The sequence below is a fragment of the Camelina sativa genome, chromosome 18 (assembly GCF_030686135.1).
Source record: "Camelina sativa cultivar CO46 ecotype springtype chromosome 18, ASM3068613v1".
NCBI classification, from domain to species: domain Eukaryota; kingdom Viridiplantae; phylum Streptophyta; class Magnoliopsida; order Brassicales; family Brassicaceae; genus Camelina; species Camelina sativa.
The window spans coordinates 13569851-13595987 of record NC_141897.1 but is presented as its reverse complement, the minus strand read 5'-3'; the positions used below and the strand labels follow the sequence as shown (position 1 = coordinate 13595987).

Below are 26137 nucleotides of genomic sequence, written 5' to 3'. Positions count from 1 at the left end.
ATCAGAAACAAGAAAGAAGAGAATGGAAACGAAACAACACAAACAGATTTAACGAGTTCAGGGTTCGATGTGAAGCTCTACGTCTCGCCCGACGATAATACACCGGAATTCACTATACTTCAGCTCTAAGACCATCTACAATAGAGGAATGGTAAACATTTCTCAAAAACCTAAAAATATATATTTTTATTACACTTTTTTTATTATTTATTTATTTTTTAATATCTGTGCCACTAAATAAATAACACCTGTTGAGAAACGTTTTTCAAAGTTCTCTAACAAAAAACGGTACTCCTTTTTTTCTCTTCTTTCTTTTCTTTTTATTATTTTTTAATAAACATATTTACATTAGCAACCTCGAGAGCAACCTCCATTGAGAATGCCCTAAACTTGAGCTTACACACGTTTGTTACAATCGCTCAGATCTCTCTCTTTCTACAACTTGTCACTTCTCTCTACAACTGAATCGACACAAAAAAGAAGAAGAGCTTAGACACTCATAAGTCGTCTAACAAACCTTCACACGTGCAAGCGTGTGACCAGTGAGAGATCGGAACGTGTCAACGTACCAGTGAATGATTGAGCCTAAACCGGACTCAATTAAACCAATGGTTCTCAAGCTGAACCAGCTTCCAGAAACCCTTTGTTTCTTTCGGAATGTTTCGAACACTTGGTTAATTCCACATTAACCTTCTGATCTTTAGACTACACCCTTCAAATATGTTGAGCATGCTTTTACAAAAAAAAAATATGTTGGCATGAGTCTTGAGGATCAAGTACTTAGCAGGGTTTTGAACCAATTGCACTTGCATGCATACGAAAGAAAACAAGACTGTGTCCCTATCTAACAAGAACTTCAAAATAGAGGACCACAAAAGCTTAGATGAAAATTTGGATGTGTTCCTAAAGCAGGTTGCGGACTTAGCTAATCTATATGTACACATGGGAAGAAGACCAAGTTGTTCACCTTCTACACGGCCTGCGAAGAAAATAATATGATTTGTAGTCTCAAACCAATCTGTTAAAATCAGATTATATATGCGAGAGCACATGGAGAGATGATAAACACTAATGCTTTGCTTCTTCTTATGTTGGATTACTTTTTGTGTGTTTTAACATATATTGATACTTATAATTCAATCAGTCTATAAAAAAAAGTCCATCACCTTGTGTCGCATATCATAATAAACATTATATATTTATATCATCATTAACCTACCCTTAACTCTGTATTATTTATAAAAGTATACTTAATTAGACCCACCGAATTGATCTGATCTATATGACCAGCTTGTTTACGGTGGAAATTACCGCAAGTCATTGTCTGTGACCATGTCGCACTTAATAAAAAATAACTTGGCGCATCCTTTACTTTTGTTATAGCTTACACGTACGGTAACCTATTATGATATCGTATCAACAAGAAAATGACTTAAATATACGGAGTTATCTTATGGGTAATCATATTAGTTATCTTAACATAATTTTCTCTACATAAATCACCTGCCTTTCAATAATATGAGTATTACAATCAGTAATCACCTACGTACAACTCACAGAAAACACAATGTCATTGGTGTGAACTAAAATCGTTATACCCCGATAATGTGAGTTAACATCACACTCCCGTTGTATGTGGCCTTTCATGCCGCTCTTAACTAGAGGGTTCCCATGCCGTGAGATCCACCTTTATTTGACAGCGAGCGCAGCCCACAAAATAAATAAAAGATATGAAAGAGTCGAGATGCGCTACATCACGCTGTGCTATTAATCCTAGAAACTCGGCAAAGTTGATGACTAAGCATGCATATCACCACTTTTCCCACACACAAAAAAAAAAAAAAAAAAAAGAGCATGCATATCACCACAATGTTTCTTTTGTTGTTTGGTCCGCACTTAGCATAATACTGTAAATTATTTGTTGCCAACAAGTCGTTCATACTTAAACTGATCGATCTTAAAACACATTTAACTATAGGATTTTTCTCATGATATGAAAAAATAAATATAATTTGATGAAATATTAATTTAATAAAATCAGTTATTTTAAAGCTAATAAGCCTCTCTACATACACCTATTATTTTATCTAAATTTTGGTGTATTACAATATAATATTGTGAAGATAAAAATGATGAGGATGAGGAATTTGATGATGATGTTGTTAGTTATAATAAAAGTTTTTTTTTTCATTAGTAATTTTTTTTATTCATCTTCCTTTTCACTAAATAATCATTATTTTTTTTTTATTTTTTTTATTAATTTGATAAAATCATTCAACATTGCGAAGGATAGTCATAAATATTTTTGTGGCCAAGTTGAATATTTCAAAAGTTAACCACGTACTTACCACAAGATGAACATATATGATTATTTAGTCTCCGATTGGCCACAAAGGTACTTAGTCTTTTCGGCTACCAGTTTGTGGCTAATTTCAGTTTCCATGACGGTGGAAAAATTGTAGAATCAAACACATCCAAATTGTGTAAAAATTCAACACATGAAACACAAATCCGAAGTTAAGCAAATGTAGTAAAATACTAATCTAGGGCCATCCTTTAACCTTTTTCTCCACTTCTGTGACAGAGAAATCTACCGAACAAGATTGTGTCAATAAAATATAACATTTTAAACTATATATTGCATCCTACTCATCATCCCATCACATTATATATTCTTTTCGTTTTCGGTCAGATTTGCTTATAATGTAAAGGGTCCAAACTGAAAATATATTAGAATAGTCCTAGTCTTGGGAGCCAATCGTTGTTTCCACGACTACTTTTCCCTCAAACTTCATCCTTTCTATTCACCAATCCTTTTTTTCTTTATATTACACCTCCAAGTTTTGCTCATTGGCTCCATCTTCCTTCACAAGCAATAATGATACGACGCCACGAATCCGAAGAAGAAGAAGAAGAAGTTTTTTCTCATGAAGATTATCAATTATCTTCTTCTCTACCACTTCATCGATGTATTGCCACTCTTGCATGTCATACATCATCCTACATTTCATCTCTAACCCTTACAGGAAAGAGACTTTACACAGGCTCCAACGACGGAGTTGTCAGATTGTGGAATGCAAAGACGTTAGAAACGTTAGCGGAAGCATCAAGCACGGGTGATGTAATAACAGGAGAAAGAGGGGGTGGAGGAGCAGTGAAATCTTTGGTAATCTTGGTTGATAAACTCTTCACAGCACACCAAGATAAAAAAATACGTGTGTGGAAGATAAACGACGTCGTTGAAGAAGAAGACGTGGGTGGTAAAAAGTACATGCATTTAGCGACGATGCCAACTATGAGCGACCGTTTCGTAAAGTGTTTGATGCCAAAGAACCAAGTTGAAATAAGGAGGCACAAGAAAGCTTCATGGGTTCACCATGTAGACGCCGTTTCGGGTTTAGCCTTATCAAGAGATGGAACGCTACTCTATTCTGTTTCATGGGACCGGACACTTAAAATCTGGCGAACCACCGATTTTAAATGCCTAGAGTCTTTCACTAACGCCCACGATGATGCAATCAATGCGGTGGCATTATCCGAAAACGGAGATATATACACAGGATCTTCTGACCAGAGAATCAAAGTGTGGAGGAAGAACGTCTATGAGGAGAATGAGAAGAAGAAAAAGAAGAAACATTCTTTGGTAGCAACATTGTTGGAGCATAATTCGGGTATAAACGCATTGGCACTAAGCGGTAACAATGGCTCTCTTTTACATTCGGGTGGATCCGATGGATCAATATTGGTTTGGGAAAGAGACGAAGGTGGAAACAATGGCGTTGCTGGAATGCTAAGAGGTCACACAGAGGCTGTTCTATGCCTCACGGTTGTTTCGGACATACTTTGTAGTGGGTCTGCAGATAAGACGGTGAGGCTATGGAAATGTTCTGCGACGGATTATTCGTGCTTGGCTGTGTTAGAGGGACACAGAGGACCGGTTAAGTGCTTGACCGGAGCAATTCGTGACTCCAGTAAACCATCAGAGACTTCTTATCATATTTATAGTGGAGGACTTGACTCTCAAGTTAAGGTTTGGCAGATTTTTGTGCCAACCTCATAAAAGAGTTACTTTATCATTCAATTTTGGTTTGTTTCTTTTTCCTATATTGATAAGTTGACGGGTTTTTGTGTGAGTTTATCTTTAGGGATAATAGGTGAACAAGTGTGTAATGTGTGATGTTGTACTATGCTAGTTGGATAAGAAGAGGACTTGTATCACACTATAATATTTGATTTGACAACGAGTCCTGCGTTCTTATTAATACATGTTTTGACAAATACAATTACGGACAATCAGAATCTATCAAAACCAAGTAGGTAAATATCTTTGTTAAAGAAGTCAGGATATTATATTGGAGCAAATAGCATATAAAATATATGCAAAGTAGGACAAGTAGTTTGTCTAATCTTGTATTATTTCTATCAAAAAGTATATTAAAGAATAATTAAGAGAAAAAGCATCTCTTTATAGGATTTGCTTTAGACAAAAGCAGGGTTTACATATATATTATTCCCCTTATTCGTTCCTTGTGGATCATTTAACCCCATACCAGGCTACTACTACAAAGTAGAGAACTCAAGCTTTTTTGCTTTTATTCTTTTTTCAGGTAATATATGTTAATGGACATTACTAACGGATATAAATGGCTCTAGTTGGTCCACATGACTACAACAAACATATATATGACCGTAGACAACGATAGCATCCAAAGACCAAAATAACGACCGTAAGACTGAAGTACACGTGATGTGTGACAGTAGATATGGGTACGAAATTTGATTTTAGTATCGGATACTAAGATTTTAAATACGTGACACTATCCACTAAAAAGACAAAAAAAAAAAAAAGGTTTATGAAACACACGATAGACAAATGGAGTAAATAATTGGGGAACAACACTGAAGAGCAGGAAAGGAATAAAAAAGAAGAAAGCACATGGCTACAATGTATGATGTCATCCACAAATATGACTGGATCCTACTCTCCTTTGGTTACAACTTACAACATTCTGTTTTCTTTTTAATATTCTCTAAATTTTGACCTAATTTGAATAACTAAGACATGATGGATAAGTTAGGTATCCAAGTCATTTTCAACATTACCATTTCCCAGATTACCACTAAAAATGAAACACATCAACACCAATGTTAACAAGCAGCGCACTCACCAAAAAGAGACGAGAATTGTTTGCTGTGTACACTTTTTCAACGGCTCAAATTCAGAACGAAATAAAATGACTGCATGCCAACTACAATTCTTTAGGCTAACCAAAGAATGAAGATGCAAAAAAAAATGGGTACAATGTTGACTCTATGCTCTTACATGACATTCAAGTTTGGTCACCTATCAACTTTAGTTTGAGCACCCATTTCATCACTAAAGATTCTCAACAAATGGCATTATCGTATAAGAAAAGAAAGAAGAAGAATCAATACTAATTCTAGAAAAAGAAAAGCTAATTCATTCAGAGGTGAGGTCTACTACATTAACTCTTCGAAACAAATAAGCTAGACAGATATTAAGCTGGCAGCAGAAAACGAACTCCAAGAGAAGTGATATAAATGTTGCTTTTAATTTTTTACAAATCAAGGTTAAAGGAAAATGATTGAGTACAATTTACAATGGTAATTTAGACGGAGTACCTGCTTCACGTGGATATTTTTTTGGGGTGGAGTGATCTTTACGACAAACAACCGTTGTCCTCTGTCCGTATGGGCTATGTGAATCCACTGCAGCGCATTGTGACACAGCAAAATTTATTCCAAGCAAGCATATTTGACAAGTCCGATTATCGAAAACTATAAACAAGAAATGTAAATCATTTTATCCATAATTGCGCTGCAGGTTTCCTGGTAGTTCCAAACTCTTACCACACTTTTCTACCTTATGTCTACTAATTCATCCAAATATCACAGCTTTCTATTTTCCCCGAATTTCGTAGGCTTATATTATTAATAAAAGTTTTATTCTAGCATATAATTATATGAAACCAAACATTTCCCAGCTTAGCAAGAGATGCATCAGGAGTAACCAAGATAACAAGGGTCATCCTCTTCTGTAGCATTGTTATAACGTTCACTTTCAATAAAGTACAATAACGTATTTATTCCCTCCTATGATATAATGCCAGACATGTAAGTGTCTTCAGCTAAACTTGTTAACATATATATAAGCCAAAAGAAAACATACCTGGACTAATTTGTAATATGGAACCACCCAACATACGAACTGCATTTTCTGCATTTTGAACTTCCTCCTGTTTTTTTGACAAAACCATGAAACATTTAGGTTAAAAGAACGGATGCAGAAAACATAACGGCTTCAAAAACATAAATCGAAAACAATATGTCACAAATGAGAACTCCTACCATAGGGTCATGACCCTTAGCAGCTACAAACAATCCACCAACCCGAACCAGAGGAAGACAGTATTCAGCTGAAAAAATCATAACAAACAACTTAGATTCACTCTGACCACTAGCACTACCATGCTTGAACTTGTAACAAAAATACCTAAAACTCTCATCTCCGCAACAGCTCTTGCAATAGCCAAATCAAACTTCTCTCTATACATAACATCGTGCCCACAACTCTGTTCTATAACAAAAGTAGGACAATATAATTCAGAGTCACCTTACTGGCGATTATGTCACAAAAGAATTACACAAATAGGAGCACAGCTAGGGAGTGAGATTTATTTAGCAGTCCCGGATTACGAGAAGTGTTTTTCTCAATCATGAATCATAATTTCCAACAGAAGCTTTATATAAAAGTGTAGTTCGAGAAAATAACATTCATTAACAGATCAACATCAAATATACTCCAATTTTACAGTCTAATCCAAGGATTTGATTGAACCATTAACAAATTATCATCTCAGGAAAGTCTCTCAGCTGTTTCTTGCATGTAGAGGATTAAGTTAAGTTGTCAGCTAAACATACAAAAAACAGAGTTACTCCAGAACGTCAGAAACTGCATCTAAGTTGAGATACCATAGATACTAGCGAATCCAAGAGTAGGAGTAGCCAACTAAACTAGTGAACCAACTATTACAGAAACTCATCCAAAAATTGGAAGAGGATAAAACTATACCTCTGCTCTGCCCCTTACAATTTTCACATTTGTAAGCCCGGTGACATCCACAACGTGCTCCAAGAAAACACAGCGCTTATTTATAGACTCCAGTAGAGTAACTCGCCAATCTGAAATACAAGAACTTAGCTTATTACTAATCTGGAACACCATAACAAGCATAAACATATCTGAAGCTAATGAGGAGCACCTGGACGAGCAATAGCTAGAACCAACCCAGGAAGACCAGCCCCGCTTCCAACATCAATTAAATTGATTTGATCAAACAAGTCATTGGAATGCAAGTTGTAAGACGTCTTTATAGGAGGCAATATCGCAAGAGAATCTTCGATATGTCTCTCCATTACTTCTTCAGCTTCTTTAGTTGCTGTAAGATTCATCTTCTGCACATTCACAATGCCAATTCAAACCCACAGAGCACCATTGACATAAGGACTTACAACGAACACTTGGTGGGCAATAAGCTTAAAAGCTTTCAATTTGATAGAAAAGCACGAATCTTTTGCAGACAAGTAATGCTCGAGAATGATTCCAAAGATCCCAACAAGTTAATTCAGCAAAAAGGTCAAGAGAGAGAGAGAGAGGTAGAGATAGACCTGGTTCCATTGGAGAAGGGTGTCGACGTAGAGATGGATTTGGTCTTGTTGGCTAGGACTGAGGCTTTTGAAACATGATGTTGTTGTGCTGGCGGCGACATTAGTGAAGGCGTTGGAGTGAAACCTCCTCCGAAGAAAAGTGTGCGATTTGGTGCATGGAAGGTGTTTGATTAAATGCCCCAGAGAGAAAACATGTGAGACGCTCTGCATTTTTTTGTTTTTGGTTTTTCCACAAATTTGCGGGAATGATGGAGTTGTGTAATGTTTTAATTTATCCAGTTGATAAGATTTGGTTAATTATACAAAAAAAAATGAACATAATTCTTTAGGTATAAGACATTATTATGTGGTTCTGGGGGAATAAATACTACAACCTTATATTCTAAAATGTATTTTTATAACATTAGTAAAAAAACTTGGCTAACCTTTACAAGAAAACAATACCGAATAGAAGACTCTACAGTTTCAAATTTGCTGTGAAATGTTCATATATAAGGGGCTTTGTATCAAATACATACAAACGCTCACACTCACATAAAGATAAAGCTGGTAAGGTAAAGAAGAATACTATGAAACTCCAAACTGGTTTTGGTGTTTGTAAACAATTCAATGAGTATCAATGTGAAGAGAATTCACATCTTGCACGCCTTGCTTTCACCACATGTCTCAACCTGCAAACACAAGTTACATCGTCGACCGGTTTCTCCGAGTAAGAGATTGCAGTTGGAAATTGATAGAATTGAATGTTTTACTTTGTACACTACCTTATCTTTCTTTCTTGCTTCAAGAATAGCTTCTAAAGATGGCCTCCCTAATCAACAATTCGACGCATAAATAATCAAATAAGCTTAACAAAAAGTTTAAACATTTTGCAAGTCGTTGTATATACCTGTGACCTGAAGACGATATTTAGCCCAAACATCATACACAGCATCAGCTAACTTCCCTATCTGCGAGTAAATCACGCGTTATCCCATTAACACAAAACAAGACACAAACAGAGCGAGAAAGATTCTCTTGGATTCAATATTGCAAGAGAGAGAGAAGCTTACTGGTTCATATTTGGTGATAGAGTAAACCCATCCAAGCCCAACCTCTTCATACAGTCTCCTAAATGCCTGAAAACGTTAAACCAAATTGTAAATACAGTCAGAAACAATGGAAATGGATTAGACTTAACTTAACAATGATGCAATAAGCTTACCTCCACACCCTTAACCACATTACCATCAGACTGAATGGCATGGATTTGCCCCATTACCTAATAAAGATCTTGATCAAATCCGAAATCTCAACACCAAAACAGAGAATGAAACAAATTGAACCATATTAAAATATCAACAATTTTACTGTTTTGTAATCAAGCCCTTGGTTATCTTCCGGTGAATAATCGCTGGAACTTATGTCCACAAACTTAATAGTACCATATTTTTCATTCCTTTCCAGAAGCATATTCACCTTAAATTTGTCAAAATAAACAAGAAAATAATTCAGTTTCAAGAAACTCTTCAAATGAATGAATATAACAGCATAAACAAGAAACATAGTCATATATATATATATTATTAGAGACCTCACGCATACAGAGAGGACAATCACCATCGTAAAGCATTTTGATTTTCCAATTCTGAGGTTTTGAGAGATCATCTCTGTTCTTCAATGGTGTTGTAATAACAGGATCAGTACTTGCTCCTCCTTGTATCGCCCTAACTTGATATTTAAACCCTACAAGTTAAAAAAAAAAAAAAAAAAAAATTCCGTGATCAATGTAAATTGTTCTGTATCTGAAAGAATCCAATATATATGTTAATCTATCTTAGGACAGTGCATGTAATAATATGTACCTGTAGGGATGATTCTAGGATTGAAACTGGGACTGAAATGGTTTGATAATGATCGAAGAGAAGGGTTTCTTCGGTGCTTCCATATTGTAGATGCAGCAGCAACAGCAGCTCCTCTCGTTGCCATTTTTTTTTCTTCAATGGAATTTGATTTTGCTTTTTTTTTTTTTGTTATGTTGTGGTAATTTATACCGGAGGCGTTAAGTTTTACGGTGCGGAGCGGTGCACGTGGCATTATTGTCTCCTTTAATTTTTTATTTGTATGCCCGTTTGGGACAACCGTGGAGAATGGTTGCATCGAGCGTGTCCGTGTACGGGTCAAGGTCGGTCGCTCATGAGGAACGAGCTAGGAATATTATGATTTATGAGGGATTTAATATATTTTTAAGCTAATTCAAGTTTTTTAAAAATTTATTAGCTGCGATGTTTTCATGTTTTTTTGTACTAATTTCATAGCTGGTTTGATGGTGACTTTTGCATTAAGAAATGGCGACCCCATTAAGTTTACTTCACTTTTTTTTCTATGTTTATTTATTTGAAAACTATATTAATCATAAGCCCAATAACATTTATGATAATTTTAATTGTTGGAAAATACTTGGATTCATCCCTAGTGGTGAATCATTTTATTTACCCTCTCTTATTTTATTCAATTAAACTTTATCACCTAATAAAAGCTAGCAAAAACAAATAAAATTAAAATTTAATACTATTCATATAAGAAACTAATAACATATTACAAATTTTGATTTTACAAAATTAAATGTCGGGTTGGATTTATTAAAAACTGTATATCATCTAGATTTTACAAATTAAACGATGTTATAACTTAATTTGAGTTTATAAATGAGGATTAATGTACAAAGGAAAACTACAAAATGGAGTAAGATTGCAATGATAAGGATGGGGAAAGAGAGAGGAGAGAAATGTCATGAAGAATTTAAAGTTGAGGTTTGCACTTTAACCATCGTAATCTTGTAGTTCCTTATGGATAATACCTCTAAGGAAACACGAGGTTATTGGTTTACCGATACAGGCATCTATTCCACGGGGAAGGGTTGAAACCCCTTATGTTTTTATTTGTTGTCTTCTCTTTTACATCACTTTTTTTTTTTTGCTAATTGTTTGCTTATTATTTGCTTTATGTTTGCTTAGTAAAGTAAATTATGTATATTTAAGTTGTGCAATATAAGTCTAAATACAAGCTTTGAATGTATTGCAAATCAAAGGTAAAAGTCGACCTATACTAGCTGTTATCATTCACTCTTCTTTAACACCCTCACTCACTTCATATGTTTGCTTGGATAGTTGTCATAAACAAGTTTGAATAAGTTATTGGTATTTTGTATCAATCACAATCAAATCATATACACATCTTCATATTGATCATCATCACTCCGATCTCTTAATTACTTTATTGTAATTTATAAGTTTTTATATAATATATTAAAAAAGAAAAATATTTGGGCTCACTGGTAAACCTTTAAATTCACCTCTTTCTTTTGGTCAATTAGAATTGGCTAACTAATAAAATTAAATAAGACAAAATATTAATAATATCCATATAAAAAAAATAACCAATCATTGGATTTTGATTTTACAAAGTTATATATCGGTTTGAGTTTATAAATAAGGATTTAGTGTTTAGATTTTATAGTTAAATAATATTATATGGCAATTTGAATTTATAAATAAAGATTTAAGGTTTAAAATTTTACAATTAAATGAGATTATATGTCATATTTAACGTCAATAAAAATGACAACAAGATATTTCCTTGTGTTTTGTCCTCCCTCGCACAGTTCCGACAATCGATATCACTTCCTGAAAGGTCACTCAACCTGAAATACTCAAGAATAAGTACGCTTAACTCTGGAGTTCTCTCAGGATCATTGTCCGAAACGATAATTGCACCGTTACCCCTGATGATGTGAGCCCACTCGACTCCACACTGTCTGAGTTTGGCTCTGATATCAAACTGAAATGCTCCAACCGTCTACTCTCTTAGTGGACTCCATGTACACTCCCGGTCCATGGACTCACCTTCCTAAAAGGACCCTACATCCACTCCTAGCCCATGGGTACTGTAGTGACCCGCACCAAATGGTACGGGCCGGACAAGAAAAACTTGATGAAAGGACTCGGAAAGAACTCAGAAAGATAGAGAAAGAAAAACCTTGGTGAACTGACTGAGGGACCAGATTTGTTGGTGTAACCTCGGACAGATCACATGCGGTTGTCATCATGGTATCTTTCTCGAGCCGGTCTGCGGTTTGTCCGACCGTAGGACGGTTCGGGGGCGTTACAACGGTGGTATCAGAGTGGGCTTGATGCTCATGGACATTTGGGCTTTTCAATCGGTTTTATCGAGTAAATGTGTCGCAAACAGCATCTTAAAAACCGGTTGTTGCTTGTTTGGTTTTAAGTGAACCTTAGACTTAACTAGTAGCTTCCTTGTTGTGGTGCAGATGTCTTTAGGTAGCGTGAATGGTGGGAATGGTTTAGGAGGACAAGGTCTATGGCAGGAGGAGCCAAGTCACTGTAATGGGTATCTTTCGACTGAGTCAGAGAGTACACATGCGACCATAGACCCAGATAATTGGTGTCTTGATGGGTTGCTGGATGGTTTTGAGGAGGTAGACCAATCTATTGCGTCTGATCCTTCTGAGTGTTTGGAGGAGGATAAGAATGGGGAGAATGGTTGGGATGATCAGTCAACTTCAAGGGAGTTTGAAGTGCCGAGCCAGATCCAGATCACTTTGGATGGACGTGGTATGACTATGACAGTACCAGATGAGGTACCGGTAGAGGAATGGGAAGAGACCAGGAACCGAGTCCTGGATATGTTATTGGAGATAATGGAAGAGGCAAGTGATGAGAACAATGTTGGAGTCGAGACCAATGTTAGTGTTGAGACCAATGACGAAGGTGAGACCAATGTAAGAGCTGAGGAAGCCGACTGTGATGGGGTCCCTAGTTTGAGTGATATTGACCAGGAGGAATATTTGGAAGTCCTGGAAGTCTTGTCAAGCGATGAAGAGGGGATACCGACCCTTACAAATGAAGTAAAGAGGAGACCAAGGGTGGCACCTAGTGAAGAATCGGTCGAGGGAGTGTCTTGATCAGAATCGGAAGCCGACCTAATATCAGTACAGAGACCAGTTCGCGAGGAACCGGTACATGACCTAAGGCCGACGTCGAGTCAAGTCTGAGACGGACCAGATAAAAGTATGGAGTTGCGAGTGATTGAGAACCGAAGAGAAGAGACTAGGAGTAAAGGCCGATGGGATCCAATGCTGCTCGAATTTCAGTTGAACAATGAGGCATTGTCGAGCCGTTTAAGGGTGGTCGAGACCGAACCGGAAGATGGTCGTGAACGTATGGCCGAAACTGAACCGGGGGACGAACGTGTGCAAGTGGCCGAGACTGAACCAGAGAACAAACAGGTGCCAGTGGCTGAGACTGTAATGGAGGATGGCGGTACGAGGGTAACCGGTAGTGAACCAAGGGCTGACCAAGTGGGGACCGCCGAGAGTGAACCAAGTGATGGCCATTTGAACAGGACCGAAAACAAACCAAGTAGAGACCAGGTGGAGATAACATACCGAGTACCAAGGGATCCGATGATGGAGATGATTGAGGAGATGGCCGAGGATGGAAGGCTGAAAAGGGAACCTATCCGGTTGGAACCTGGACAAGGTAGCGAGAAACATTCAAGGTACATGGACGAGGGAGTAAGACCCATGAGGCACATTGAGATGCGGCCTTTGAGAGGGATGCCACGAACTCGAGCTCAGGCTAGGAAGTGTGTGACATACCCTTCCCGAGTTTATTTGAGGAACACGGCCTACTATGTGGCGTGTGGGGAGACATGCCATAGAACCGTCCATTGTTGGAGAGCAAACCTATACACTCCAAGGTCGGAGGATATGGTAGTGTGTTTGGAGTGTCGCGCGTTCGGACATCAAGGACAGGAGTGTCCGACCAGAACCGCGAGACCGGATGAGAGTGGACCAAGTGACGGTGGAACTCCAGTGCCTGCGGCCTCGACCTCTGTTATCCCTCCCACTAAACCAAGTACCGACCAGCCGCATGAACGATGTGAGTGTAACTGTAGGATGTGTAAGTTCCTGAGAGAACCCTATGCGCTTGTTAGCCATATATGTGTAGGGTTATGTGTAAACCTTTTCGGGGAAAGGTTGGAACTTGATTTTGGTTTTGTAATATTCTATCTAGGTCTTGAAAACTAGATATTGAATTCGGATAGCAAGCAGGATGAACCCTTATTTTTTTTTTGGTATAAGATATTAAGGGAAAGTTGTGCTAAGTCTTTAGCCATGTTGTGGTGTTGTTGTGTTGTGTGTGATTGATTGCTAATCCTTTTGTGTGTGATTGCTTGTTAATCCTTGTGTGTGATTGCTTGCTAATCATTTGGGTGTGAATGCTTGTATGGTAGTTTAAATTGCATATAGAATGCATAACTAACCATGAGTTTTACCTTGTTTTTGAGTTGGCATGATTGATTGAGGATTCACCTAAACATCAAAAAAGCGCGATCTGATAAGATGAAGACAGCACGAGATTGATCCAGGAGGGACAATCGAGTCAGTCAAAGTCGAACAAGAGAGAATGGTGTGAAAACTGCTAAGGCCAAATTCAAGGACATGTCGAAACGATTGGTCCAGGAAGGACAATCAGATTGGGAAAGAGGGAATTTGATGAGACTGTGTTGAGAATTGCGAAGACAAGCCAGAGAAAGTAAAGGCGGACCTAAGCAAATATGAGAGGGTGCAAAGAAACCAAGAAGTGGCAAAATAAGTCGAATCAAAAAAATCGACTAAGTGAAGAAAGAGGATGCAAGAAAATAATGAGGCGAAGAAAATAAAATAAGTTTTATGCAAAGTGGCAAGAACCAGTGAGGTTCCATTAAACCAACTCTAAGAGGGAGAATGGAGGAGTTTTGGCCAAGTAATGGGAACTCCGACTAAGTGTGGAGAATTCGAACCAGTGGAAAGAATTTTGACTGAGTAAAAAGAACTTCGGACTATGTGTGTAGCCGACTAAAGAAAATTCGGAGGTTATAAAACAAGGAGACAAGAGACGAATGAACCGGAGGGAACAAATTGTTGAGTAAAGATGTGGAATCAAAACAAACCGAAGGGGTTCAAGTTCTATGGCGTGCCAGCCAAGAAAAATGGGAAAGGTGAGATGGTATGGCGGACGTTAGAAGGACAAGGGGGTCCAAGGGAACCAAGACTACATAATGCAAGGTTACACAAAGTAGTTAAAGTGATTATGGTAAACTAAAGACGAGGAGAACAAAGAAGTAATCATGGTATCACGTGGTAGAGACAATAGTACTCCAGAAGGATTACAACACCAAACGTAAGATGGAGATGAAGAAGCTTTACGAATGACGCTAGCGGACGGTAAGAAAAATAAATAAATGGTGGAATGGATGTTAAGTCGGGAAGTTGACAAAAATACGACTCACGACGAGAAAACAATGAGGCTTGGCGGCAACCCAAAAGTATTGTCAAAGACCCAAGGAAGGGAAAATAATTCAAAGAATCATAGAACATTGTGATGGGGAATAGGTCAGCGGTGGTAACCGAGAGAGTAAAAGGAAGACACCGATGACAAGAAGTGCTATCACCACGGGAAGTGATGAGCAAGACATTAGAATTCGAGGACGAATTCTTTTAAGGGGGAAAGAATGTAGTTACCCGCACCAAGGGGTACGGGCCGGACAAGAAAAACTCGACGAAAGGATTCAAAAAGAACTCAGAAAGATAGAGAAAGAAACCTTGGTGAACTGATTGAGGGACCAGATTTGTTGGTGGAACCTCTGACGGATCACGTGCGGTTATCCTCATGGTAGCATTCTCGAGCCGGTCCGCGGTTTGTCAGGCCATAGGACGGTTCGGGGGCGTTACAGGTACATCCATATTCGACGGTTGATTTGCTACGTTCGGGAGGTTTTAAACTTGTTTACTGTCTTTACAAATCATCACATGATTTTTTCCTGTGTTTTGTCCTCACTAGCATGGTTCCGAAAATCACTTCTCGGAAAGTCATCCATTCTGAAACTAATCCAGCATAAGCACGCTTAATCTTGGAATTCTCTCCGAAACTTTGACCAAAAAGATAAATTGACTTTAGTGATATAGATGGTCAAATCAATTATTTTAAATCTCTTACCGCGTATCACACCCAACATGTATAATACTTATACAACATAGGTTATAGATAATCAACTCATAAAACATCAAATAAAAATTCAAAACTTAAACATTGATAATCAACTGATAAACATCATTAACTTAGACATGAAGGACCAATTGACAACGAATGTTTCTTAATATAATTGGAGGTTCCCTTCTTAAGTCAAATATTAGAGTTTTAAGTACTATGTAAACGTATATTTTATTTGTTAGCTAGATTAATCTATGCTCCAAAATTGTCAAATAATATAGAATATAATATTTCTTTAAGTTATGTTTAATATGAGGTCATCGCATATTGATAACATTAGCATACTAACACCAATAAAAGGTAAACTTTCCTAAATCAACTCCAATATAGTAATATATAACGGAAATACTTGTACAAGATACAATACAAAGATTTAGAATATTCTTTGTGTTAAGCTTCATAGATTTCACTTTGTAGATGGGCTTTGAGCATTTGACAATCTATGATATTTCGTCCCTAAGATAAACATCTTCTTCACCAAATTATCTCTAATATAAATTGACTGTAAATTTTGTTTTTACCGGTTAAATTTTTTTCAAACCACTTGTAAATAGAATCTAACATTTACATCAAGTTTGTCTCAAATATATGAATAGTAGATGATTTAGTAGAGATGATCAATTATCTAATGATCAGCTCAAGCACGCTTGATATGCTTTCGGTTACGTTTGTAACGCTTAACTTTTGACAATATCTATGTATTATTCTACTCAGAGAACTCATGAGTCTTCCAGTCAAAAAAACTGAATGATTGCTTTCAATTTTTGTAACTTTGATATCACACACTCCAATGGACCAGCTTTTGTCGTTTGCCTCTCACATGCTTTCCTATTTTCCAAACTAGATCCTCAAGCTCCGAAGCTTCTCGTCAATGTTCCAATAGTTTTAGAATTTTCTCAGCTTGAGCCTCCTTCTGATATGCTTTGCAAAGAGGGCTGCCATGATCTTGAGATTCTTGACCTTTCTTTCTCTTGCTTCTTCATGATCTGTAGCCATAGACATTGTTTCATCTCATTTAAAATCATTTACTAAATTAGTCCTTTGGCTAGTTTTGATCTTAGTAATCACACTTTACCTGATCTTCATTGTCAAGCTTCGTACTAGAGTTTATTGCTTCAACCATCTCTTGCTTATCTTCTGATCCCTTACTTTCTTTCTTCAACTTCGAACCCTTCCTTGCCATTAAACCCTTCATAACCTCTGATTTCACCCAAAAAGAAGTTTCAAAACTTGTAGATTAGACCCCATCCAAAAAATGAAACAAAGAGTGAGGCAGCACAACATTCAAATTTCATACTGTTCTTATGATGACATCAAAATTATTAAATTTCATTTCTTTGTTATGTGTATGTATTCTACAAAAAAAAAAAAAAAAATAGGCATGAATATTTGTTTGATGTAATATTTAATACAACTAATTTGAGACACTTTCGAGAGACTAGAAACTGTATATTCTCTAAAGCTCTAAGCTCCTCCTTCATATCCTAGAATTAGAAGAGCAAGTGAGTAACGTATTTAATTTATATCAATTTATCAACAACAAAAATAAATGAAACGGACAAAAGCAAATAGTTCTTTTCAAATTAGGAAATACAAATTTAATATGAAATAGGCATCTTAATTATAGTCCTAATCTGTTATATATACCTTTGGTAGTGATGAGTCTATAGACGTGGCCAAGAACAAGCGTATCCGTTGGACGAAGGAGCTTGATCCTCGTCAGCCTAAGAGGGCCTCCATGACCAGTAGATGTGGCGGAGAGAGCAGTGGTAGAAATGAGAAGAGAAACACAGTGGCCAGGGTTCATCTTCATCACATAACTAGCTGAAACTGGACAAAATAACTTCTCTTCTTTCCCATTTGGGTGTTGTATCACGATTCTAGCTGTATCCACTGCTTGACAGTTTCCCATCTCTTTCTTGTTTTGTTTAGTTTGTAGAGAAAGCAGAAATGATTCTTTTTATCTTGAAGTGAAGGAATTAATGGAGATTTGGAAAAAGATTGGAATGAAGAATCTGTAACCGAAGCAAACACACAAGAAGAGCGTGAAAGGTAGTAACAGTCTTTAAATGTGTTTTGACTCGACCACGAGAGAGAATGAGTGCGGTCTTTGTCTTTGACGGTGGAGTCAAAATAATTACTGTCACCGCAGGCCAAATGAGTATTTCGGTTTACGACAATCACTCTAAATATTGTTTTCAATGATATATAACAAATTTACTTGTCTTACCCTTTAATCGTAATGTTAATTATAAGTTATGTATGTCCAAGAGTTAGCTGTCCTAATTATATTACGTTATTTTTTAGGTTCAAACAAATTTTAAAATGTAAGAAAGATAAACTGAAATTTCGTTATGAGGTTGAATATGATCGTTATTGAAATATACTAAATTTCAACCAATATCCTCAAAAAGAACAAATCCTAAGTTTTGATACATAGTAAATAGTTAATGGGAGAAATTAATGAAATGACATCTGAATACTTAATTATGATATTACTCGATATAGTACTAAGAAATATGAAATTGAAAATAACAAAACCAATTATAGTTTCGACAGTAAAAGATCTCTGAAAAAAAACAATTATTATACTAGACTTTTATTAAAAAATTTCATCCTATTTTCATATAAATTATACATAGATTTTTGGTAGTTTATAATAAAAATGCTATTGCATTTTCTGTAAATACGAATATATATAACCCTTATATATTTCCTTTACTTGCCTATCTTTTGTAACCTTCACTAAGCTTGTCAAACTTGCGTAAAAGAGTTTTTAATATAGAAATATGTGTATGTTTGATTTTCTAACTTCTCGAATACAATTTTTTAAATATTTTCCGTTTATGATTTTCATAAAGTTACATGCATTGTCTATCTTATAAGTCTGATCATTGCATGCTAACAAAGAGAAGAGAATAACGGCACGTCAAGCTGATATGGGACCCAACCCTTCTCAACAGTCCCCGAGGACCACGACAAATACTAAATGGTTATCCTATACTCCTATGTCCCTCATTTTCTATGAGTGAGTGTGTTTCTGTCACTTCTTTTTCTTTTTGTTCTCTTACCGCGAATGAGAAAGTGTTGATCCTTTCACCACTCTTTTTTTTTTTTTTTTCACTTTGGTCATATAGTTTTGAAAGCAGTGTGGTAACGAGGCATACAACTAAAGTTATTATTAGAATGACTAAAGAATAGAAGGAGAGAAATATTGATGATTACTAGATTCACCCCTCGGCCATCAAGATCTCGTTTGCCGTGACTTATAACCATCCACACTTCTAGAAATTTTTGGTTGATCAGTCTATATTTTCTCACAAAAAAATTAGTGACGGACGTACATTTTAAATCAGGCTCGAATAGTCCACACTTGTTTCATGTGACTAAGTAAATTGTTTTGTATTATGTCAAGTTTGTTGTTTTATGCTCTCCAATTGCTTACCCTCTTTTGTTTTACCTCACTAGAATTTATTTTTGTGTCATTTTAATTTACAATCAGAAGCTCCTATATATATGCATCGATTATGCGATCTCTTTTATTTTATTTTTGTGCTAAAATATACTTCTAGGAAACAAATATAAATCTAAAATAAGCAAATCTGAGAAGATAACAGATTATGTTGTCTGATGCAAGATTTGGGATTCCAAAAAAAAAAAAAAGTTGTGTAGGTGTCTCTGTTATAAGCCAGACTCAGAATAATAAAAAGAATGATGCGTCCTTTAGAAGAAAAAACCAACCAAGGAGCATAATTTGCTGCTAAAACTTTTGGGTAAGTCATCGGTAGATTAAGTTGCATGCTCATGCATGGCTTTACTCTATATATGTGATTCTATCTTGCCTCCATGATTTATAGTTTTCTGCTAAAAACATTCTCAAGAATTTAACCAAAAAACAATAAAATAAATAAATATTCTCAAGATATCAGTTATAAAGGTATTGATTTAAAACTAGAAAGTGCATAAGTTGAGTTACGTCTTCTCGACGACCTAACCTTTCTAACTTCTCTTTGACATTCATATGAATCATGAATACAATTTTTTTTTAAAAGTCGTAAAATTAAATGAATTATGGTCCAAGACAAGAATCATGGAAAGGAGTTTGTCAATATAGCTTAAAATGGATCATGTACGTGACATGGAGCTAACCTATTGCTTACTCCTATGCTGCATCTTGCCTAACTTTTGTCACTGGCCTAACTCTGCTTGTTTTTCAAGTTGTTTTATTTTTCTTTCCGACAAATACTATTCGGGTCACAATACAGAACCGTTTCGATGCTAATCGTGTAGAGGACATATTTTAAGTGATTGAACCAATATAAAATAGATTTGAGAAATTCCGGGATGACATCTGGAGAGCATTGACCGATTGACGTAAGTACTGAGATACTAAACTATTACGTAGGAACTAATATTTTTGATGATTAAGAAAGATAGAGAGATTAGGTGAAATAACAGAGTAAAATATATATATATATTGTTTCGCACTTAACATTGTAGCTATGTATTTAAATTTTTTTTAGTCCGTTATTAATAATTTTTATTACAACATAAAAATGTATTAGGTAGAGGAAGGTCCAGAAAAATCAGAGGAACTTTGACGAGAACTTGAAGGAGGCAGAGGTTGTTTCATCGGTGAATGTTCTAATATGTTGCTACTATCTTCTTGTCCATGCCCATAAAAAGACCGTTGACCTGAACTTTGCAACAAATTTGAATAACTCCAATAATTCATAAGATCCTCTTCTTCTTTATTCGCCACCGTGTCAGCAGGTAAGGGAAGAGGAGGAGGAGGAGGAGGAGGAGGAGGAGGAAGAAGAAGCCTTACATCCTCGGGGAAATTAAGCTTTGCTTTACTTCCACGGAACCTGAGTGCAGCCTCGTCATAGGCTCTAGCAGCGGCCTCCGCTGTATCAAACGTCCCGAGCCATACCCTAGCGGCTTTATGTGGATCGCGTATCTCAGCCGCCCATTTTCCCCATGGTCTCTGCCTTACTCCCCTGTATCTCCTTCTTTTTCCCCCTATTTCGTCTGGTAATGCCTTGCTTGTGAATTCTTCTGTACAGAAGAGCGATTGTTTTTTATGCTTTCAAGTTGACAAACGTCAAAGAGAAACATCTAACCAAATAAAAATTGTATTTGAGATGTTAAGAACGGTTCATGAAAATATAACACGTAGACTCACCGATCGGACCAAGTGAAGAGTCTACCGGAGCGAATGATGAGGGAAGAGAAGAATCGATTCTGAGCCATCCTCTCTTATCTCCAGCCGAAGAGGAAGAAGATTGTGCCCTTTCAGCCTCAGTCTGAGAGCGACCAGAAACAACCTGTGTCAAGGCAGAGACCATGGCAGACATCTCCGTGCCAAACCTATTGAACCTATCAACCACAGGGTCATCTTCAAAATTGTAGACGTCATCAACCACAGGCTCAGTGGCCCTGGACTCTTCTTGTTCTCCTTGGTTTGCCACCTTGAGGAGCGACAAATAACACTACTATTATTTTTCCGAATATGGTCACTCTTTGGAGGCTTAGCTCATTTATATATGGAAATACCTTTCGCACAAACCACAAAACTATGTCATAAAATTACACATTAAATTAATTTTGTTAATACGTAAGTTATATAATTTGTGTGATTATTTGGGTGAGAAGCTAATGGGTAGAGAAATTATTTGGGCCTCCTCCTTAAGGACTCCATTGCCCAAGACTAGAGTATAGAGCTTTTCAAGAGGAGTTCTTGACATATTCCCCTCTCATTATTTTCTACCACGGATTTTTCTAGATTTACTCCCCTTGGTTTAAAATTATATTTGTTGGGTTTTGGTAACAGAAGAGTTGTAATAAAAAAAAAGTAATATTTTAAATTTTAAGATTAAAGCTGTAAATTTATAAATATGATATAGCATCATTATTCATTAATGGTTTGTGATAGTGTCAATGTTACTACTTTACTTTTCTGCTTATACCGTATAATGCATGTTATTAACAAAATATTTTTAATTATAAGAAGAATATTTAAATCCATTCTAATAGAAGTTATTCCCATTGTTTCAAAATATTAACTAATTCAAGAAAACATCTTCTCCGGGGTTGCAAATAATTGCTTATACTAGCTAGACAAATTCACGTTATTTTATAAAGATACTGACATCTCTTTTTCTTTTCGACAAGGTAACAAATAATAAAAGAAAAACAGAAAACGATGACATACAATATTTTTTGGGAAACATATTGATTTAAACTAGATAGTGCATGCTGTAATTAGATAATAAATTAATAAAGTTGCATATCCATATATTTTTCTTTGGAAAGAAAAAGGAAATGTATTGATCATGTAAAGAAAAATAAATATTGCATTCCAATCTTCCAGAAAAAAATTAACCAATAAAACAATCTCAAACAAAAGTAAACTAAATATGGAAAATTAAACGACGGTATGTGTTCTCATCGTCGTCTTCACCCACCAATAGCTTCGGTGGCTCCAACGGCAATGGCAAGAAGGTTCTCCATCTTGAATGTCATCGCCATGACTTTCTTGGCTGCCACATGTGTATTATTCCCGACCAAATCCTTCACCATGCTCGTGCTGTCGGTACAAACCATGACATCATAGTTTGCAGTTTCCGGCGATTCCTTGAGTTCCGAGGAAACGATCTTGAGAGAATTTACAACGCTCAAGTAGGCATCTTGACACGCCTTGAACTGCTTCTTCAGGTTCGGGTTATACTTTGCCGCATTTTCAATGAAACTAGCTGATTTTAGGGCGTAGGATGTGCCGAGGCGGAGCACGGCCTTAGCTAGTTCAAACTACAGATTAGAAAGAAAAAAAAAAGTTAAATAAGTGTCTATTATTAAGAATGCGACGTGAACATAATCGAAATCATACAAAAAAAAAACATAGATTTAATGACAGCTAGTACAATACTAAATTTGTTTCCAACATATATGACAAAGACCAAATTAAAAACTTAAACTTCGAAAATATGATATTAAATTTTTTCTTTAACTTTTGAAATTTAGAAGAAAACTAATGCAATGGTGAAAGTAATTAAAATATATAGTTGTGTACTAGATATTAGTACCTTGCCGGTGGCAGAAACCGCCGGAGGATAGGCTTTCAAAGTTTCAACGCAGAAGGTTTTGTTGCTGACATGCTCGCATATGTCGTCGATGTATTTTGTGGAATTTGAGGCCAAAGCAGAGCCTAAGACAAGTTGTAACAGAAGTGCTACAGAAACGAAGGCAAAACAATAGGAAGAAGAAGCCATCTCTCTTAAGTATTCAGATTTTTGTTTAACCTTTGTTTTGTTCGTGAATCGTGGCTATGGGGTAATTTATATATATCTTGAACGAATATAAGATAAACCCTACCTACCATTATTGCCTTATTCATCTGCTTCACAATTGGTAAGTACTAAAATAATTTATTACATGTTATTAATGTTCGATTTACTTGCTCTGTAAATTCTTGATTTACTTTCTCTTACATAGAAACTAAAATATATAGTGGATCAGGATATGTGGGCAATTAATATTGAGGATATCTTGTAAAGACGATACCATATGTTACACCAAATCTTATATAACAAGTGGAGATTTTTTTTTAACTTTGTCTAACAATGTCACATATGTCACATTTGACACTTTATTTTTGTGACACATGTCATTCTCATTAATTTTAAATTTAACATTCTATTTTTTTATTTGACTTTATTTTATTTGTATCTTATGTGGTGTATAGTTTGTTAAAGAAAGATAATTGTTATCTAGTTTCCTTTTAGATTTTTTTTCAACATTGTTACAAAAATATATTCATTCCATTTTTTAGTCTTAGCATCTAAAATATTTCATAATGAAATCATACACCATAATAACTAAAAAAAAATATTGATCAACCCAACTAAAAATATAAACAAATAGAAACCCAATAAAAATAGAAAATGATTTCATACTTTTAAAGTAAAACCTGAAACCAAATTAATTTATGATAAACTAATTTAAAAATATTGAAGATTTTCTAATATATATATATATATCACATTATATTCAATAATTATATATAATGTATTAAAGACACAACTCAAATTTGTTTTTAATAGTATTCTATCAGTTACAGTTTGACTGTCTTTAAAACATATTTACTAAAAAAATGGTATCATAACATAATTGTATTATCTCCCCCATGAAATAACAGAAAATATAGTTTCAAAATTAATTTATTGTTAATGACACTATTTATTTTAAAATGATTAGAAATAGAGACAATTTATAGAAGAAAAACATATTTATATTAAATTTGACACACTTTTATCTTCATCAATTTTATAAAAAAATATTAGTTAGACTTAGAGTATAAGATATTTGTTTTGTGATATTGTTTCAATAAATTATTTTAAAATTGACTTATAATATTATAAAATTATTTGATGTTAACTATTACTTTTATATATGAAAATAAAATTAATATATAAGACAACATAATTTATCTATCGAGGTAAGGTCTTACAAATTTTTTCTTAAAATACTTATCAGTTTTTTTTCCAAAAAAAAACAAACTATAAATAAATTAAATTATCTTAATTATTTTACGAACATAAAAAATTAATTAACTTTGTTGTAACTAATTGTCCAGTTACTATAAAATAGTTTCATACATTTCAAAGTAAAAACTGAAACCAAATTAATTTATGATAGACTAATTTAAAAATATAAAAGAGTTTCTAATATATAAAAAACTCACATTATATTCAATAATCATATATATAGTGTATTAAAGACACGACTCAAATTTGTATTTAATAGTAATTTATTAGTTACAGTTTGATTGTCTTTAAAACATATATACTAAAAAAAAACATAATGGCATCATAACATAATTGCTTTATCACCCTATGATAAACCAGAAAACAATAATTTCAAAATTTAATTTATTGTTAATTATACTATTTATATAAAAATGATTAGAAATAGAGACAATATATAGAAAATGAAAAATATATATTAAATTTCACACACTTTTCTTTTCATGATTTTTTATAAAAACTGGTTAAACTTATAGTATAAGATATTTGTTTTGTGATATCGTTTTAATAAATTATTTTAAAATTGATTTATCATATATAAAACTATTTTTTTGTTAACTATTACTTTTAGATGATGATAATAAAATTAATATATAGGACAACATAAAATTATCTATCAAAATAATTAAGTAAGAACTTACATTTTTCTTTCTAGACTACTTTCAGATTTTTATTTTCCAAAAAAGAAAAAATATAAAAAATATAATTTATCTTAACTATTTTACAAAAATATCATATATAGTTGACTTTACTATAAGTAATGGTCTTATCACTATAGCAACATACTGTTTAAATAATTTCAACAATATATTGTAATCAAAAATATTTAGTAATATATACTTTAACTTTTTTTTTTCATGATCCTTCTATGAAACACTATATAACATATATAAATTAGAAATTGTAGTTGAACCGTAGTATTATGAATATTATTTTTTAAAACATATATTAACAATTACATATATTATACATTTCATATATAATTGAACAAAATTTTTATTTTATATTTCAAGTTAATATTGTATATATAAACCATGCATCGTGTGGGCTACTTTCTAGTATCGTGGTAGTATTGTAACATGCAAATTTTTCTACCTAGCTATAGTAATAGTATATATAGGAATCGCTTCTTTCTCCTTTTTCTCTTTTCGAAATGTTATCATTTAATTAGTTCCAAAGCAAAGTGAAACTCGTCTTCGTGTACATTACAAAGACAGAATTTTCTCCCATACTATTTGCAAGACAATTTCTATTATTTCTAAAAGTACCAAACTAAATATATAGAAAAAAATATCAAAGGAGTGGTGACCAAGTTGTAGTACAATGGGGTTGGTTCCATTGTGTGTCTCGAATTTAATTTCTCTATGGGACGTAGAAGCATTAATTAAATCAGAATATACTAAAGACGACCGGCTCCGGAACTCCCACGATTTAACAATATAAAAAAGAAAATTCTGAATTGATTTAACATTTAACTAAATATTACATTTTCTTCATATGGTATGTGGTTCGCTACGACCACTAGAGACCATAACACTAAACCTCTTCTACATAAGGGAAACCTTAGAGGCCTAAACTTTCTTCGAGCAAAATGAGCAATAGTTTGGAAGCTTAATTTTGGAGCTCAGCTTCACGCTTTGGAATCGGAAGCTTTCAAAAGCTTTTGGAATTTTATTTCTGTGACATTTCAATAAATCTGTTTTGGAAGTTTATAGTTCCGTTTTTAAGCTTGCGCTTCCAGTTTCAGTATTTGATATAACAAATAAA

At 34.8% G+C, this 26137-nt stretch overlaps 5 protein-coding genes and 1 pseudogene across 8 annotated transcripts; 1 reads left to right on the top strand and 5 right to left on the bottom strand.

Moving 5' to 3' along the window:
- The first annotated feature begins 2702 nt into the window (after nucleotides 1-2702).
- Nucleotides 2703-4262, top strand: LOC104761001 (protein JINGUBANG pseudogene; annotated as a pseudogene). The gene has a single exon (XR_015589097.1). The product of XR_015589097.1 is annotated as a protein JINGUBANG pseudogene (transcript).
- Nucleotides 4263-5525: 1263 nt separating this feature from the next.
- Nucleotides 5526-8091, bottom strand: LOC104760999 (uncharacterized). Of its 2 annotated transcripts, none has more exons than XR_015589096.1 (7): nucleotides 7690-8052; nucleotides 7284-7476; nucleotides 7094-7203; nucleotides 6515-6598; nucleotides 6370-6437; nucleotides 6191-6257; nucleotides 5526-5730 (listed from the first exon to the last, which is right to left on the bottom strand). XR_015589096.1 is itself a non-coding variant. In XM_010484013.3 (7 exons), the coding sequence occupies exons 1-7, from the start codon at nucleotides 7897-7899 to the stop codon at nucleotides 5618-5620; spliced, it is 840 nt and encodes a 279-aa protein (XP_010482315.2). In that variant the 5' UTR covers nucleotides 7900-8091; the 3' UTR covers nucleotides 5526-5617. The 2 variants fall into 2 exon arrangements, 1 of the variants encoding a protein (XP_010482315.2); XM_010484013.3 differs by having other exon boundaries at nucleotides 6515-6593; nucleotides 7690-8091.
- Nucleotides 8070-9703, bottom strand: LOC104761000 (uncharacterized protein At5g50100, chloroplastic). Its single transcript, XM_010484014.3, has 8 exons — nucleotides 9534-9703; nucleotides 9263-9414; nucleotides 9040-9147; nucleotides 8894-8950; nucleotides 8742-8807; nucleotides 8579-8639; nucleotides 8454-8500; nucleotides 8070-8360 (listed from the first exon to the last, which is right to left on the bottom strand). Exons 1-8 carry the CDS (start codon nucleotides 9655-9657, stop codon nucleotides 8322-8324), a joined length of 654 nt encoding a protein of 217 aa, XP_010482316.1. The 5' UTR covers nucleotides 9658-9703; the 3' UTR covers nucleotides 8070-8321.
- Nucleotides 9704-16294: 6591 nt separating this feature from the next.
- LOC104760998 (uncharacterized) lies at nucleotides 16295-17963 on the bottom strand. The gene is made up of 3 exons (XM_010484012.3): nucleotides 17433-17963; nucleotides 16861-16985; nucleotides 16295-16771 (listed from the first exon to the last, which is right to left on the bottom strand). The coding sequence occupies exons 1-3, from the start codon at nucleotides 17695-17697 to the stop codon at nucleotides 16682-16684; spliced, it is 480 nt and encodes a 159-aa protein (XP_010482314.2). The 5' UTR covers nucleotides 17698-17963; the 3' UTR covers nucleotides 16295-16681.
- A 2264-nt stretch (nucleotides 17964-20227) lies between these two features.
- LOC104760997 (ethylene-responsive transcription factor ERF110-like) lies at nucleotides 20228-21484 on the bottom strand. Of its 2 annotated transcripts, none has more exons than XM_010484009.2 (2): nucleotides 20971-21484; nucleotides 20228-20843 (listed from the first exon to the last, which is right to left on the bottom strand). In XM_010484009.2, exons 1-2 carry the CDS (start codon nucleotides 21140-21142, stop codon nucleotides 20347-20349), a joined length of 669 nt encoding a protein of 222 aa, XP_010482311.1. In that variant the 5' UTR covers nucleotides 21143-21484; the 3' UTR covers nucleotides 20228-20346. The 2 variants fall into 2 exon arrangements, with proteins under 2 accessions (XP_010482311.1, XP_010482313.1); XM_010484011.2 differs by having other exon boundaries at nucleotides 20228-20840; nucleotides 20971-21383.
- Nucleotides 21485-22085: 601 nt separating this feature from the next.
- On the bottom strand, nucleotides 22086-23089 carry LOC104763316 (uncharacterized). Its single transcript, XM_010486703.3, has 2 exons — nucleotides 22871-23089; nucleotides 22086-22595 (listed from the first exon to the last, which is right to left on the bottom strand). Exons 1-2 carry the CDS (start codon nucleotides 23054-23056, stop codon nucleotides 22245-22247), a joined length of 537 nt encoding a protein of 178 aa, XP_010485005.1. The 5' UTR covers nucleotides 23057-23089; the 3' UTR covers nucleotides 22086-22244.
- Nucleotides 23090-26137: the final 3048 nt, after the last annotated feature.